This window comes from Schistocerca gregaria, chromosome 9 (assembly GCF_023897955.1).
Source record: "Schistocerca gregaria isolate iqSchGreg1 chromosome 9, iqSchGreg1.2, whole genome shotgun sequence".
Lineage (NCBI taxonomy): Eukaryota > Metazoa > Arthropoda > Insecta > Orthoptera > Acrididae > Schistocerca > Schistocerca gregaria.
In genome coordinates, this window is record NC_064928.1 from 179,833,188 (window position 1) to 179,851,478 (window position 18,291).

At 39.0% G+C, this 18,291-nt stretch overlaps 1 protein-coding gene across 1 annotated transcript; it reads left to right on the forward strand.

Annotated features, from left to right (window-relative positions):
• Positions 1-1,190: 1,190 nt before the first annotated feature.
• Positions 1,191-16,800, forward strand: LOC126291745 (glutaredoxin-related protein 5, mitochondrial-like). The gene is made up of 2 exons (XM_049985422.1): positions 1,191-1,605; positions 16,083-16,800. Exons 1-2 carry the CDS (start codon positions 1,356-1,358, stop codon positions 16,292-16,294), a joined length of 462 nt encoding a protein of 153 aa, XP_049841379.1. The 5' UTR covers positions 1,191-1,355; the 3' UTR covers positions 16,295-16,800.
• The last annotated feature ends 1,491 nt before the right edge of the window (positions 16,801-18,291 follow it).

Below are 18,291 nucleotides of genomic sequence, written 5' to 3' on the forward strand. Positions count from 1 at the left end.
AAAGTAACATTGATAATGGGTCTTCTTGTGGGATACCGTTGTTAATATCAGCCGGTCGGGTATATTGCCAGTTTATTAATATTCTTGTTTTGATTTCCTTCATAATGTTAGTTAAAGCGCTCACGAAATGTTTGATCGTTTACGTGTGCATTAAGAATCGGAATTAACATACAACACATTTTTCATTTGAACACACAGCTTTTTTAGGATAAGATCTAGGCCTCAGATTTCGGATACAGATTTTGTTTGTATTGCAGATGACATGCTGCATATAGATATGAGACCAAAATGGTCACAGCCACAGAACGTTCATAATGTAACAATGCGTAACGTTCAATTAATTACTATTGAACTTCTAACTTGTTCGAAGCTTGTGGTTTCCAGTACAGTAGCCGTTTCTGGCCACAGATTCTGAGACATATCGCTGTTATTATATTTCTTATCCTCACGATGCCACAAACTCTCTCTGTTTAGCAGTCAACTTAAAAATTTATCAGAGTTCACTTTTCGGTTGTGGGAACGTCACCCGATTCAATCTAAGAAAATAACTCATTTGAATTTCACAGATTTTCGACCTGTTTGGGCGATAAGATCGGCTGGACTGAGACATTGTGCGAACTAGTGTACTAATTTGAAAAGATTGGCCATCTTCTGCCGATGCTGGAAGTCTGTGGAGGTCCTCAATATATGTGCCATTGTGAACGCAGTATAATTTGAAATTAAATTCAGTTATACTTTTTTTTAATTTCAGAATGTATTACGTTACCGGGATTAGAAGTTTTCTTTAAAAACTGAAACCACAACAGCCGAGAGAGTGATTACATGAGTAGCGTTAGACAGTTATGGTTACCACTGCTGCTCATAGGGTAACATAATACAGACAGCTGACACTTTCTGCACTCCGTATAAAACCATGTTTTTCTCACTCCCTTTGCGGTATTTATTTGAATTTATCTTTGTGATTAACGCACTTAGCACAGCATTACAAGCATATCGACTGTCGGTATTCTGGTACTACACAAGACCGGAGTATAAATAAATACAGCCACTCCGGATAAACACGTTTTATTAACGATATATTATAGAACAGTACGGGCACATTTAAAGCAAGTCAATAACAAACTTGTGAAAGCCATCAGCCTCGGAGAGATACTCGAGTTGGTAGGGTCGATAGTCGATATAAAGTCAATCGCGGCCATAACACAAAGTTACACTATGTTTACTTACGTAATGTTACATTACATACACTGATATTGGCAGTCAGCTGTGTTGACCGGCAATTGTTCAAAAATAGATGTTAAATGTGAGTTGTGTGAAGTTGTTGTGGAAGAATCGTTGAACAGATCCGAAGCAAAATGAATGCAATTTTTCGTGCCACGCGCATTTCGAGACAAATTATTTTCAAACCAGCTTATTTTGCCACAAAACCGGCATCACAACCAGATATTGAAAAACTAGTGAAAAACAATAAAGTAGTTGTTTTTATGAAAGGCATACCAGAAGAACCGCGGTGTGGTTTCAGCAACGCTGTCGTCCAGATTTTGAGGATGCATGGCGTCAAATACGATGCTCATGACGTACTTCAGAATGAAGATTTAAGACAAGGTAAATTTATTCACGCGTAGAAGGTTATATAATATGGATGAAAACAACTTAATCAATAAGAAGCCAGTTGAACTATAGTTGGTCACACAATAGCTGCTTTTGAGGACTGCAAATGTTGTGTGCATTAATAACTGTCTTTCATTGCAGATATACTATTTGACAGTCATTGCCATACTCTGTTTCGCACTTAACAGACAACGCATTAGTTTTTGACATAATATCTAAAAAAAAAACTGTGTTTCCAGAAAGGTTCTTTTTCCGTAATTATTGTATCCACTTTGACGCTTTATCAAGGATAATGGGCAGTTCAGAGCAGTCACTCGTATGCCATTTCCCGAAACTGCTCACAGAACCTGTGTTTAAAGTATTCAGATTCCATAACACAAAGAAGTAATTTCTGTTATGGGAATGAAGATGTAACATCATACATTTTGCTGGTGACAGTGTAGTTGCTTCCAGTGCAAAAACACCTTTACTGGAATCAACTAATAGAGGAAGTCTGAAAGTTGGCTGCAGCAGCAGTGTAAGGTAACCTTGTGTTACACATTGTGTCAACAAATAATATGCAAAGAATATCAAACTGTTTCAAATATGAAGTTTTTCTCACCTCTTATCAGGTGTTAGTACCCTCTCATTAGCTGTGTGGTGCAGATGAACTGCAGAGGGAAAGTGCCTCTGTTCTAAACTTTAGCTGCTCCAAAACCAGTTAAAGTGAAAGTAAGAACTGTGTATCTGTAGGCACACCATGTATCATGTCCTTTTCAAGTGTTCATGATGAAGGCTCTTATCTTTTATTTAAGGTCCTTCCTTTTTTTTAATAAAATATGACTGAAATAATGTTTGTTTTCAAACTCAGTCCTGCCACATAGAGAGCTAGAGTATCAGTTCTGACATTGGCAGAGAGGGGACAAGGGTTCAAAACGTGTCCTGGCCATCGGGGGTCTAGGATTTGTATGGTTTCACTGTACCGCTTGAGGCAAATCCTTTGAAAATGGCATGGCTTGTCTCCTTCCCCAAACAGTGCTCATTCACAGTGTGTGTTGTGTGCAGTAGTCAAATTATTGACCTGAGTCAGAATGTCTACTAATAAGTAAAGGTCAATGCCACACACTAAATAGATGCGAACTGCTGTCAAGAGTTGCTTCGGAACCCACTATGTACACAGCTTATAAAAAGAGTAACAATGTAAAAATAATGTCACATAAGACATGAAATACTAGAGGATAGATAAAAACATAATTAACAGAACAATGCACCCAGTAATGAAACATTAAGGACAGTGTAGCACATCCAGTTGTCCATCTGATTACACTGATAGGTTGACCTTTTAACAGCACCACGTACTGAAACCGTTAGTTGTTTGACAAATTAAAAGTGCGACAGTGGACTAATTTTTTTTTCTCCGTGCATCTGTTTTACCTAGGACTGTGGGACAACAGCTATATCTTTATGTAGTAGGGATGATAACATTAGCTGTATTTGTAGGTGCTACTTTGAGTCAGTTTCAGTGTTACATTACACCGTCTTGCGGTCTCTCTGTGATACCACATGTTTGTGTAGATACTGGAAACTCGTCATTATGCATCTTATGGTGGGTAGAAAATAGCTATGTCCATGGTTCTGAACATTCTTTTGTGCCACACTGTGTCAGCACATCGACAATCTCAACTGTTCGACATAGTGTACTTAGATTTTTTTATATCCTCTATGAAATGTACGACGATGATTACTCGGTATCCACATGATCATCTGTTACTATAAAGAGAACTAAATATGGTGTAATATAACACTGAAATTGATTGCATGTAACATAAAACCTATGATTACAGCCGAAGCTGTCATCCCTGCACGCAAAAAGAAACCATTCCCCCACCACCACGCCCCCCCCCCCCTCTCTCTCTCTCTCTCTCTCTCTCTCTTACTTTTTCATAATGTACTACTAAAGGAATCTTTGTTTCTGTCTTTGTTCTATCGAGGCTGCCATTCATTCATTCAGCATGTTTTGTATATTCCATAAAGAAGAAAGCACTTCAGGTGTGTGAATCAAGTCAAGATGTACGATACAGAGAGACAAGCAGATCATAAAAATTTAATCTGTATACTGTACTGATTATAAATCAGCACCATACTGCTTAATACTTCTGCCTGCTAAATTTAATCAACCAAATTGGAAAAGAAAGCTGCTGATACTATGTCTTTAGTTTACCAAATAACTGCCCCAGAATGAATTTCCACTGTGCAGTGAAGTGTGAGCTAATATGAAACTTCCTGGAAGATTAAAACTGTATGTTAAACTGAGACTTGAATCTGGAACCTTTGCCTTTCACAGGCAAGTGCTCTACCAATTGATCTACCAAAGTACAACTCACAACCCATCCTCACAGCTTTACTTCCGCAAGTATCACATCTCATACCTTACAGACTTCACAGAAACTATCCTGCATAACTTCCGGATGCAAGTTGCGTAGCAGAATTTCTGTGGAATTTGGAAGGTAAGAAACAGGTACTAGTGGAAGTAAAGCTGTGAGGATGGGTTGTGAATTGTGCTTGGGTAGACCCATGGTCTAGGGGTAACGTCTTTGATTCATAATCAAAACGTCTTCGGTCCCGGGTTCGGTCCCCGCCACTGCCTAAATTTTGATAAATAATCAGCATTGGTGGCCGAAAGACTTCCGGCATAAGAAGTCAGCCTCATTCTGCCAACAGCCTTGTCAAAGAGGGCGGAGGAGCGGATAGAGGTTCAGGGCACTCTCTTGTCCTAGGGGAGGGAAATTGCCCCTAAAGGCGGAAGAATCAGCAATGATTAACGACATGAGGATGCAGAAGGCAATGGAAACCACTGCATTAAAGACACATAATGTGTATCCACAGGACATGTGGCCTGTAGTTGAAGTGTCCTGATGTTCTCTCCATTGGCAAAAGGTTCCGGAATAGTCCCCCATTCGAATCTCCGGGAGGGGACTGCCAAGGGGGAGGTTACCATGAGAAAAAGACTGAATAATCAACGAAAGGATAATGTTCTACGAGTCGGGGCGTGGTATGTCAGAAGCTTAAACATGGTAGGGAAACTAGAAAATCTGAAAAGGGAAATGGAAAGGCTCAATCTAGATATAGTAGGGGTCAGTGAAGTGAAGTGGAAGGAAGACAAGGATTTCTGGGTAGATGAGTATCGGGTAATATCAACAGCAGCAGAAAATGGTATAACAGGTGTAGGATTCGTTATGAATAGGAAGGTAGGGCAGAGGGTGTGTTACTGTGAACAGTTCAGTGACCGGGTTGTTCTAATCAGAATCGACAGCAGACCAACACCAACAACGATAGTTCAGGTATACATGCCAACGTCGCAAGCTGAAGATGAACAGATAGAGAAAGTGTGTGAGGATATTGAAAGGGTAATACAGTATGTAAAGGGAGACGAAAATCTAATAGCCATGGGGGACTGGAATGCAGTTGTAGGGGATGGAATAGAAGAAAAGGTTACAGGAAAATATGGGCTTTTGACAAGGAATGAAAGAGGAGAAAGACTAATTGAGTTCTGTAACAAGTTTCAGCTAGTAATATGGAATACCCTGTTCAAGAATCACAAGAGGAGGAGGTATACATGGAAAAGGCCGGGAGATACAGGAAGATTTCAATTAGATTACATCATGGTCAGACAGAGATTCCGAAATCTGATACTGGATTGTAAGGCGTACCCAGGAGCAGATAGATACTCAGATCACAATATAGTAGTGATGAAGAGTAGGCTGAAGTTCAAGACATTATTCAGGAAGAATCAATACGCAAAGAAGTGGGATATGGAAATTCTAAGGAATGATGAGATACATTTGAAGTCCTCTAACGCTATATATACAGCAATAAGGAATAGTGCAGTAGACAGCACAGTTGAAGAGGAATGGACATCTCTAAAAAGGGCCATCACAGAAGTTGGGAAGGAAAGCATAGGTCCAAAGAAGGTAGCTGCGAAGAAACCATGGGTAACAGAAGAAATACTTCAGTTGATTGATGAAAGGAGGAAGTAAAAACATGTTCCGGGAAAATCAGGAATACAGAAATACAAGTCGCTGAGGAATGAAATAAATAGGAAGTGCAGGGAAGCAAAGACGAAATGGTTGCAGGAAAAATGTGAAGACATCGAAAAAGATATGATTGTCGGAAGGACAGACTCAACATACAGGAAAGTCAAAACAACCTTTGATGACATTAAAAGCAACGGTTGTAACATTAAGAGTGCAACGGGAATTCCACTGTTAAATGCAGAGGAGAGAGCAGATAGGTGGAAAGAATACATTGAAAGCCTCTATGAGGGCGAAGATTTGTCTGATGTCATAGAAGGAGAAACAGGAGTCGATTTAGAAGAGATAGGTGATCCAATATTAGAATCGGAATTTAAAAGAGATTTGGAGGACTTACGGTCAAATAAGGCAGAAGGGATAGATAACATTCCATCAGAATTTCTAAAATCATTAGGGGAAGTGGCAACAAAACGACTATTCACGTTGGTGTGTAGAATATATGAGTCTGGCGACATACCATCTGACTTTCGGAAAAGCATCATCCACACGATTGAGAATGTGCTAGGTGACGATCAGTTTGGCTTTAGGAAAAGTAAAGGCACAAGAGAGGCAATTCTGATGTTACGGCTAATAATGGAAGCAAGGCTAAACAAAAATCAAGACACGTTCATAGGATTTGTCGACCTGGAAAAAGTGTTCAACAATTTAAAATGGTGCAAGCTGTTCAAGATTCTGAAAAAAGTAGGGGTAAGCTATAGGGAGAGACAGGTCATATACAATACGTACAACAACCAACAGGGAATAATAAGAGTGGATGATCAAGAACGATGTGCTTGTATTAAGAAGGGTGTAAGACAAGGCTGTAGCCTTTCGCCCCTACTCTTCAATCTGTACATCGAGGAAGCAATGATGGAAATAAAAGAAAGGTTCAGGAATGGAATTAAAATACAAGGTGAAAGAATATCAATGATACGATTCGCTGATGACATTGCTATCCTGAGTGAAAGTGAAGAAGAATTAAATGATCTGCTGAACGGAATGAACAGTCTAATGAGTACACAGTATGGTTTGAGAGTAAATCGGAGAAAGACGAAGGTAATGAGAAGTAGTAGAAATGAGAACAGCGAGAAACTTAACATCAGGATTGATGGTCACAAAGTCAATGAAGATAAGGAATTCTGCTACCTAGGCAGTAAAATAACTAATGACGGACGGAGCAAGGAGGACATCAAAAGCAGACTCACTATGGCAGAAAAGGCATTTCTGGCCAAGAGAAGTCTACTAATATCAAATACTGGCCTTAATTTGAGGAAGAAATTTCTGAGGATGTATGTCTAGAGTACAGCATTGTAGTGAAACATGGACTGTGGGAAAACCGGAACAGAAGAGAATCGAAGCATTTGAGATGTGGTGCTATAGATGAATGTTGAAAATTAGGTGGACTGATAAGGTAAAGAATGAGGAAGTTCTGCACAGAATCGGAGAAGAAAGGAATATGTGGAAAATACTGATAAGGAGATGGGACAGGATGATAGGACATCTGCTAAGACATGAGGGGATGACTTCCATGGTACTAGAGGGAGCTGTAGAGGGCAAAAACTGTAGAGGAAGACAGAGATTGGAATACATCCATCAAATAATTGAGGATGTAGGTTGCAAGTGCTACTCTGAGATGAAGAGGTTAGCACAGGAAAGGAATTCGTGGCTGGCCGCATCAAACCAGTCAGTAGACTGATGAGTCGGTAGACCACTTGCCTGCGAAAGGCAAAGGTTCCAGGTTTGAGTTCCAGTCTGGCACACAGTTTTAATGTTTTAATAGGTGCTGTTTACTCACAGCCCTTAGCTCAATACATTTTCTTGATTCCAATATTATTTTCCAAAAAAAATCTCTAAGCATCATGTAGATTGATTAGGAAATGAGACAGTAAAAGTTGTGGATGAGCTTTGCTATTTGGGCAGAAAAATGACTTATGATGGGTAAAGAAGAGAGGATATAAAATGTTGACTGGCAATAACAAAAGATTAATACTTCTGAAAAAGAGGAATCTGGCTACATTTTATATAAATTGAAGTGTATGTAGTCTTTTGTGGAGTTGTTTTGTACTTCATTCTTGTAGCGGAGCGAGGGAGAGAGGAGGTGGGGAGGGTTAAGACCAATGCTTGAATGCAAAAAAGTAAACAGCTTCAAACCAATGTAGGTTGTGGTAATTGTGCAAAGATGAAGGTGCATGCACGGGATAGAGTTGCATCAAACCAGTCTTCGGGTGGAAGACCACATCATCTCTAAATAAATACTGAGGCGTGTTTACACTACATTGTTGCATACTGTCCAGCTTTGAGTGAACACTGTTGCTTGCCTTGCAGTTAACTGAATATTACAATTTTAGAATCTTGATATTAAAACAGTTTATGAAATGAGTGACAGTGAAGTATACTTTTAATATTCTTTTGAATGGATGGGTATCCCCAATTTCATTTTACCTATTTCATCGTCTGCTGCCTTCACTACTTTGTCTCTCAAAGGTATCGTTTCATCTGCTATTGTGTTTCTTTCCCTTGTTTCAGTCAGTCCTTGCCTAATACTTCCTTTGAAACCATCAACTCTGGTTCTTTATCAGGTGTTTATCAGGGTCCCATCTTCTAAATTTCCTACCTTTATTCAATTTCCTTAGTTTCAATCTATAGTCATAACCAATGTCCTACCTGTTCCTAGAAATGTTTTGTAATTCAAAAACTGGTTTCAAAGTCAGTGTTGTACTCTTATATAATCTGTCTCAAACCTACTGGTGTCTCCAGTCCCTTTCATGTATGCAGCCTACCCTTGTGATTCTTAAGCCAAGAGTTAGATGACAAAATTATGCTGTGTGCAACATTTTATCTGGCGGCTTCCTCTTTCATTCCTTTCCCCCGTCTGTGCCTCCTACTATTTTTCCTTCTCACCCTTTCCCTGCTATCAAATTCCAATCTCCCCATCATTTAAAAATTGGTTTCTTCTGAATATTAGAGTAACTTCTTTTCTCTCATCATACATTCCCTTAATCTTTTCATCTGCAGAACTAGTTGGTAGAAACTTGTATTATTGTGTTAGGTATCAGCTCCATGTAACTGTCTTCACTGTACTGTCTATAGTCGCTTAACCACATTTCTGTTTAATTATTCATTATTAGACCAACTTTGCTTTTATATCTATACCATGCACAGAAGTCCTGTTCTTCATTCTACCACAATTCACTAATTCCCACTGTATATAACTTCATCCTATCTGTTCTAGCTTTTAAATTCTGTAATGTACCTACTTGCTTGATGGAACAAATATTTTATGCATCTCCAGGATATTTTATCTGGAAGGAAGCCATCACCCTTCAGCAATAAAGTAGCACTGCATACCCGCAGGAAAAGTAACAGCTCTGTAGTTTACACTCACTTTTAGCTGTTTGCAGTACCAGCACTCTGCAGCTGTATGGGGTAATGTTACGAACCCTTAGCAGTCAGTCGTCCAGCTGTTGGTCCTGTAACAACTGAAAAGGCTACTACCAAGAGTAGGTGATGGTGGTCTTCAGTCCAGAGATTACTTTGATGCAGGTCTCCATGCTACTGTGCCTCTTCATCTCCGATCCGAATAACCACTGCAACCTACAGCCTTCTGAATCTGTTTGCTGTATTCATCTCTTGGTCTCACTCTATGTCGGGTGATAGTAGGTCTTTATTGTTTGTTTGAAATTGGGTAGTGTGAGTCTTTGTGGGATTAAGAACCATTTGTAGACCTGCTTAGCTATCATGGCTATGTTGCAGCTGAGTTTGATTAGTATGCATGTATCGTTATCAAACATTACATTTTTGAACTGCCGTTTGAGGTCACTGGAAGTTCAGTTATGTGAGTTGAGTGGACCCAATATCGATCTCTGAGGCATTCCACATTTTGCGATCCACCATCTGAGATTGGTTTCATGATTGTGGCCCAGTCTGTTAGTGAGACAATTTCTGTTATGAATGTAAGACTTCCCATGCAAGAAGTATTCCATTAATGACCATAATACTTTACTTTGCAAAGTAGAATTCTGTGAACCACACAATCAAAGGTACACAGGATACTTCAGGATGGTATATTTTCTTTAGTTGTGTTAGCCCTTCGTCTGTGAGATCTTGCTGTGCTTTCTGTGTAGAGACATCTTTACGAAAGACAAACTGAGAATTTGTTAACAAGTTCTGCTCAGTTAAATGAGTCAATATTATATCAGACCTTCTGAAACACTTTTGAAAGGACTGGAAGGTGTGGATATGATAAAATAATAGGACCAATGTTCTCACAAAGTAAGCACGCATGCTCCAAAGATAAATGACCAGTAGCTGTGAGGCATAAGCCTTCTCAGTAAAATGTGGTATCTCTGGTGTCTGTAGACAAATCATTGTTGCCCTAGCCTGCATTTAGAGCTGTTATTACATTTTTCAGAAGGAATGATAAGTATAATAATAGAGCAACGAAATTATCATAGAGTTTCACATGGAACTTGGAAAAACTATTACTGAAACCTACCTTTTGCTATAAGGCGTGTATAGTTAAGATTGTTTAACACAAACGCGATCATGAGGAAGAACAAATCATGAGTTCTGCATAAAGAAAACACTGGACTTATACCTCATTGTCTGTTACAAGGTTTCTAGTGAATTACAACATCCTCCCCAGTAAAAGGAACAAGATTTCATTCTGTTGAAACAGTGAAAGAAAAAGCCCTATGCATCATCCATGATCTCACAGAGGAAGACTTCCAACACTATTTGCATCACATGTAGCATTGTAGTGGTATAGGAGGGAAGTATATGGAAAGTGCCAATAACTAAATAGCCTATGTATGTTTTTGAATTAAAATGTGTCACAGTAATAGAACAGCTATTTTACAGCTATACCCCATAAATCTATAATTAGAGTTAGTTTGCTCATCTCCAGTTTTATAGATAGATGCTACTCCAGCATATTTAAGGCTATCAGGAAATACATTCTGATTCATTGACTCGTTATAAAGAAAACATCGGGATAATTCTGTCAAGTCAGCAGAAGATTTTAATATTCTACTAGAAACATCATCATACTGAACACATTACTACTTTTTAGTGACATAGTGAATTCTGTAAACGTATTAGCCATCGTATTCTTGGAATTAGTGTCTGATAGTGGTGCACACAGTGACTGCACAAGCAGATTTAATGCGTCTGTATTTGGTTGTTTAGTACTGCAGTGTTTGCAGCCACTGTGGAGAAGTGATAATTGCAGTTGGTTGCAAATTATTTGAAAATGTCCACCGTTTCTGCCAGAGCTATTTCCTGGGGGCTCAGTTACATTTGTGTCATTATTTCTGCATATTGTATGTTTAATAATATTCCAAATTGCTTTTGCCTAATTCTTGGAGTGTATTATTTCTGAAGCCTAGTGTGTGAGTGTGGCATCCCAGCCCAATGAGTTCAAAGGCCCCCAGAATGCATGGACCCAGAAGACAGCTGCTAGGCGGTGCTCTTGACGTCTGCTGGCACTGCTGTCACCACCTCAGCACTAGGCATGGGCCACATTCCATGTGCTAACCTATTGGCGCTCATGGCCGTGCTATAGAGCTAGCAGTGCAGCGGCTCAGACCTCAGTCATGTTCTTACTGCCCTCTCACATTAATTGTTGTTTTTGTTCCCGATATTACTATGCACCTAGGCTCTTCATTTTATCTCTCTCTGGACTTGTCATTCTGCAATGTTATCTCGGTTGTCCATCCATTGCTATTGTTGTCTTTCTGTATTTATTGGCAACTCACCATCGACACTCTCAGTTGGTGCCTCCTGGCCGTGTCCGATTTTGGTTATGGGGGGAAAAGGTTAATGGATGCAAAACTCGTGGAACAGCAATAGCAGCAACTGTTCCTGTGGCAACAGTCGTAGCAGCAAACCAACTTCTTATGTCAGGAAATTCAGCTTTTATCTAGACATTTGTAGGTTTAGGGTTCACAACTTATCCAGGCTGTGACCACTTGCTAGGCAGAGTCCTGTCCACCCGCGTTTCCACTATTTAATGACACAAAGAAGATTGGGTCACGTATTTTCAGCGAGTGAGTATGTGCATTTGAGGTTCCCATTTGATTCGTCTCACATTCAGGCCTCAAAAGAGCCAGACATCTGACTTGAAATAACTACAAGCAAAGATTGCAATTTGTATTCCATCTGTACTGTCTGTTCAGAGGGCAATGGCTCACTACAGGATGCAAGCTCTTACTCTGGTGGCAGCATCGTACTTATGGTCATTCTGCATGGCTCGGAAAAGTGGTATAACATAAGATACTGCACTCTCTAGAACAAACCTTTCTGTATTGTATCAGGCATGACGGCCGTGTCCTCGTCCCAGACATTAAAACAGGGGGCCTCATTGAGTGCAGTTTTCTGTCCACTCCCTGAGTCAGGAAAAATCGGTAAACTTTTATGAGAAATTATAAACTTTTCTCATGACCTTGTCAAAAATTTAAGTGATGAAGTCATGGAAGTTGAACATCTCAATGCATTGCAAATGGATAGATGACATTCTTTCACCAGAATTCCACATTCTAGACTCCGTGGTGCAGTTTTATAGTGAAGTATTTATGTATCGGTTGGGTGGTGGGAGGGGGAGGGAGGGGGGGGCAGTTGGCCTTCAATCAGTGGCACTCAGATGTAGACTGTGTCATGAGTGATGTGAACAACAATGCTTATAATTCATTCTAACACATGGCTGCTCTGCCCCACCCCCAGACCAAACTACCGATGGAAAGAGGAGAGGAGGGGAGGGAGGGGGGGGGGGGGGGATTGCCACATTGAAGCATTGCATTTCTAATCACTGACCAGCCATCCAAATTTACGTTTTCCTATATTTCCCTCGACTGCTAGAGGCAAGTGCCAGGATGGTTACCTTAGTATGTGTGTGGCAGCGGTAACAATGTGGAACCATCTCTCTCAGCACGAATGTAACTGTACTAGCCAGCTGTGGGTAGACTAGAAGCTGGGCAGCTGATTCCCTGAAGAGAAATGAATCTCAACACGAGTCGATCCAGAGTGGAGCAGGGAGTCTGGACAGCACGTAGAGAACATGCACAGAGGAAAACACAACACCCCAGTCTCAGCTTCTTAGCATATGTAATGAAGCACTGCACGAGGCTAAGGCTCAGTCAGCAGGTATCGACATCAGCATCAGAACTGCAGTGCCGTGCCAGTCATTGCTGGCAGGTAAACACTCAGATCATTGGTTCTGGTTGTGCCACGGTTTGCTCGCATCTCATGTGGCAATGTTCTGTACTATTCCACTGCAATAACTGCACCAGCTCCTGTGCAGCCATCTCAATATTTGCTTGTGGGGATACTGCAGTTTCTTTGAAAAGGGCACAGCCAATTTTCTTCCCCATTCTTTCATAATCGGAGCTGTTACTCCATCTCTAATGACCACACTATCAATGGTACATTTAATTCAAAGCTCCCTTCCATACTTCCGTCATTAAATTTCCATCTGGCATAAAGTACAACATTAGGGATGCAAAAATGTGTAAAAACGTATTTTATTATGCAGTCTTCCTCCAAATTATTTGGTTATGCACAGAATTCCTGTCAGCTATTCTTACAATGAGAGGTCCCCAGCAGTGCAGCCGACTTTTTTGAAACTATATGGTGATGCATCACACTTCACCCTGGTGCATCCTTGTTAATGAGTAACTGACCAAAAAAAATGGAATTTTGCTTGACATTCATTAGACTTAAATAGTTGCACTCTATAGTCTGGTTATGTGTAACAGGTTCACATGTATGAGATTGGGGATTCGAATCCTGTGAGATGCAAAGAATGGTCTTTTTTATTTTTAAATCTTTATCGAAATGACTTTACTTATCATTTTTATTCAATTAATTGATTTAAATATAATTTTTTTGATTCCATTCCTTTGTCACAATTTTAATTATAATATAAACTTCTTCATTTGCTCTCATTTTTTTCCTAACATTCTTTCTCCACTTGAAATCTTTTTTAATATGTTTTTAATTAATTTTATGTATTAATTTCAATTTAATTTCTTTTGTTTTAGCACCCTGTTTTTTCCGTCCACTTTATTGTGTTCATTATATCTACTTCTCATTTTGCTTGAATTCTGTTGTAACTATAAAGCCATCTGTCTTTTAAATTTTCATCAGCATTATTTTGTCCATAGTGCAGTAAGTATTTAGATTATGCTTTAAATGATTTTTATGATGGTTACCATGCAAAAAATTTGCACATCTGGTAACAACAGTACATTTTTCTCACCATTGCACAAATATAAATAGATTATTTCGTCTTTTATTATTTACTCATAGATGGGAATTGTCAAATAATTGAATATTATAGAAGATAAACATAAGGAAATTCATATTCATAAAAATTCCGATTGACAAAAGAATGATATAAAGAAAAAAATGAGGCAAATGGGAAAAATTCATACTGTGATTAAAGTGATTTGACAAAGAAATAGAAATGAAAAATTACATTTAAACCAATTAATTGAATAACAATATTGATCAGAGTCATTTTGATAAAGATTTAAAAGTAAGAAAAGTCATCGCACCTCAGGAAATTCAATCCCACAACCCCATGAATATCAAGCTGTTACACCACACAACCGGATGTTATATAATGCAGCTTTCTTTAACACTGTTGAGTGTCGCGCAAAATTCTGAATTTTTGTTCGTTAGTTACTCACAAATGAGGGCCCACCAGTGTGAATGGCTGTAATGTGTGATACCTGGGATTGTAACCTACATCACTATATGCATGGTTTCAAAAAGTCAATCATACTACTGGAGACCTCTCCTCGTTAGAATGTGTAGGTAATTGTTATTTGTGATAAAAGATAATTGTGTATGTAATAAATGAGCTTTCCAACCAGTTTCACTATGTTAAATTTAGCCTGAGCTCAAATAGTTTTTAGCAGTTGCATGCTAAATAATTATTAATGCAGGTAGTAGCAGCTGACTCTATTCGATGGAACCCCAAGAATCCAGTGGCTCACTATGCTGTGAGTTCACACAACAATGACTCTCCAATTCCTGCATGTGAAAAACAATGAAACTGACTGATTTTCACCTGAGTGACAGTTATTTAAATTTATTTGGCAGTGTAGCACAGTCCACACATTCGAAATCCTGCAAGTCATGAGATACCCTTAATGTCTGCAGTATTTTCAGTCAAAATCTTTTGTTATCTTGTGAAAGTAGAAATGTAACTTTGGCAGCTTACGAGCTGTTGTGCATCCAGAATGGAAGTTTGCTGAGCTGATCAAGTTGTGGCTGCCTTTTCAGGCATTTTTGAGGACACAGCTGACAGACACACTGGCATGTCCTTGTAATATTTGTGAACGTCTCCTTTCTTGTGGAGAGATATCATCCACTCAGTCTTTATCTCTGTATGCAAAGCGAAACCTGAAACGGTGTGTTACATAAGGAACTCAGTACACTAACAACATAGTTTGTATCGTCCCTTACTCTGCATTGATTCAGTAATTGTTTCAATTTCTTTGCTAGTTGTCCACAAAGACCCATCTGGATGGTTTTTGTACAAACTGTTTAATAATAATAACAATAATTGTGTAAAAGAAATTACGATCAGATTTACCATCATTTAAAGGGTCTATACAAGATTTCACATGTTTCTGTAATTTAATTCACATCTTTATTTTTACATTTCCTCCATTTGTTGCCCTGACAAATTCATCATCTTATTTTATTCTGAGACTAGAATAGTGTTTTGCTGTGACTTGCTGTCTTAACCTTCTAATAACATTTGTTAGGATTTTAACACTATTACCTACAGCTTTGCTACGATTCCTGCTTTATTTATTTATTCTCCACAAACAAATATGAAATATGTTTTGGATTGTGCATTCGTGCCATAATGCTGTGGGAATAATTACAAAACGCACTACATCCCAATTGCTTATAAATAATATAGTGCATAAGGAGATAATATACTCTTATAAGAGGTATTTTTAATACTGCATTAACTCTTTATTAATAAGGTACTTCCTCAAGCAGCTTCCCTCTCAGTGGTTATCATACATTTAATAAAGAAGTTGATCCTGATGTCATAAGGGCTGTTGCCTGCAGTAGTGTCTTACCAGGTAATAGTCACAATCGTTTCTAGTGTCACAGACATGTACATCTTTCTTCAAGTTGTTGTACTTGAATCAAATGATGGAAACTCAATGTTGGAATATCAACAGTATAAAGAAAAGATAGATTGCTACTCACCATAAAAATGACTCACTGTGTGTGTGTGTGTGTGTGTGTGTGTGTGTGTGTGTGTGTGTGTGTGGAGATGGATTCATGGTTATCAGCTGATATATTGAAAGGTGATGTCTTGCTGTCCCAGATGCACACCTGAAAGATGACAGAATATACTATGTTGCAGTATCTAATAAATACTTTGTTAATTTTCAGGCATCAAGGAATATTCAAACTGGCCAACTATTCCTCAAGTGTTCATAAATGGAGAATTTGTGGGAGGCTGCGACATAATGCTGCAGATGCACCAGAACGGTGAACTGGTGGAAGAACTGCGCAAGGCTGGAGTCAAGTCTGCCCTCCTCGAAAAAGCCCAGAAGGATGCCGCAGCATCCGACAGTGGGAAGGGTCACTCTGCCGACAAGTAGTTACTTAGCTTCCAGTAAGGTGCAAGCGTATTTATTTTACATGCTTGTGCGCACTTTCCCTGCTGTGGTGTGTCAGTTATTAAGAAACTTTGAATGTGTAGTCTGAGGGAAATTTAAGACTCAGAATGCATACATATTACTTTGATGGGAAGGATACTTTTCCCAGTCTTTCTAAACCAAGTAATGTGTATATTAACTCAAAAAGTCAGTATCATATTACCTTTTGCCAAACATGTCCTTCAGTCGGAGATTGGTGTGTACAAGCAGTGATGTGCACAAAATGGGGTTCTTAATAAAATCTCCTCTACAGTTGTGGAAGCTGTTGTGTTTTCTGAGACGTAAGGCTCTTTCTGATCTGGCTCAGTATGGACACTGTAGTAAAATGTCATCAGAGTGCAGCTATTTTGTTTGATTAAAAAAATTGTACAAGGATCTTTGAGTCACTGTTATTGTTGAAGACTGTATGAACTTAATATTTATTGTGTTAAATAAAAGCTGATAAACTATTGCATTTGTTCTCTTCAAAAGTTCATTACACTTTCATCTTCCAGACTCTTAATATATATTAAAAACAAAAATTCCAATACTTACCAAGCGGGAAAGTGCCGGTAGATAGGCACAATGAATAAAACACACAAACACACACACAGAATTTATATATATAAAAATTGTGTTTTTCAGCCTCGAGTGGCAATGTAGGTATACATACTTTTGACTGAACTGTACAGAAACTGGAATGTAAGAAACCATTCATTAGTGTACAGAATGTTCTAATTCATGAGTGTAATGTAGACACAAATAAAAAAAGAGCCATACAGGTTATGCGAGTGAGCTGAGGAGGTCCATTACTCGGGTTACACCCACATTATTTGATGTTAGCAGGTCACTAGGCACATTACAGTGTGGACTTAGCTGCTTAGTCCTCTCCCAGACAACCATTAACATGAAAACATTTTGTACACTGTTTCATTACCTCTGTAGATATCTTTAGGTGCAGAATTGGTACATAAGTACCACATGAAAATCCTGATCTGATAGTAAATTTTTGCTGTTTAAAATATATTGTAATTAACTAGAGCTGGTGTGGGCAAATGTGCTAATGTGAGTGCAGGCGTTCTTTTGCACTTGTACTGCTTGCTAAGTGGCACTGTGAGCCAGCAGGTCTGCCTCCACCTTGCTGCTAACATCACTTGTTTGTTAATGACACACATGTGACAAGGTGGGCCCCTTTCCTTCTTTGTGTTGTTAATGTCAAAGTCTCATTGGCATTTGTGGTAGAACAAAATTCATGAGAAGAAAATAGCTGAGGAGGGGCTTAGATCCTCAAAACAGAAATGATGACCCTCAAGAGGCATTAGTCCTGCATTTCCACTGACCTTACAGTGTACCTGAATGTTAAGAGTACAGTTTTGCAGGGTAGCCACTAAATAATCACCAGTGTTGTTGAGGCCATTTTGGGTTTTAAATGAAAACTGCTGTTGTGGATAAAGCAACTTTCAGAAAGGTTGAGTGAACTGAAATTGATTTTAGTATTTTTGCAACTCTTCCTGCAATGGGCACTTGAAGCGCACCTTTGATTTCCTTTCTTCACGGCATAATTATCATTGATGGCACAACATAAGGTTGGTCTTTAAGGCTACATTTCCTCAAACATTATGCACATGTAATGTTGCGTCATACATATTCATTGTGCTCTTCTATTGCAACAATTACAAGACTGCAAAGAATTCTTCTAATGTGATTACAACCTTGAGTGTCAGCTGTTGATTGTCCATTATAGGCAGTCTTCATTCCTGTATGCAAATAAGAGAATGTGAACTTTGCACACACGGTGCCTACATGGCAATACAAATGCCACATGCCTGCGGACAGCCTTGCCAGGAAGGTCGTGTGCCTAGCCCTGAACTAGAGGTTAAACGGGATGATTTTGAGCAATGTCTAATGAGTGCAGGAAAATACTCCTGAATGGAAGAACTAATGACCATGTGTCCAGAAAT

Coding starts and splice junctions, on each gene's coding strand:
- LOC126291745 (XM_049985422.1), top strand. CDS start 1,356: ATGAATGCAATTTTTCGTGCCACGCGCATTTCGAGACAAATTATTTTC. Junction 1,606..16,082: donor GAATGAAGATTTAAGACAAG/GTAAATTTATTC, acceptor GTTAATTTTCAG/GCATCAAGGAATATTCAAAC.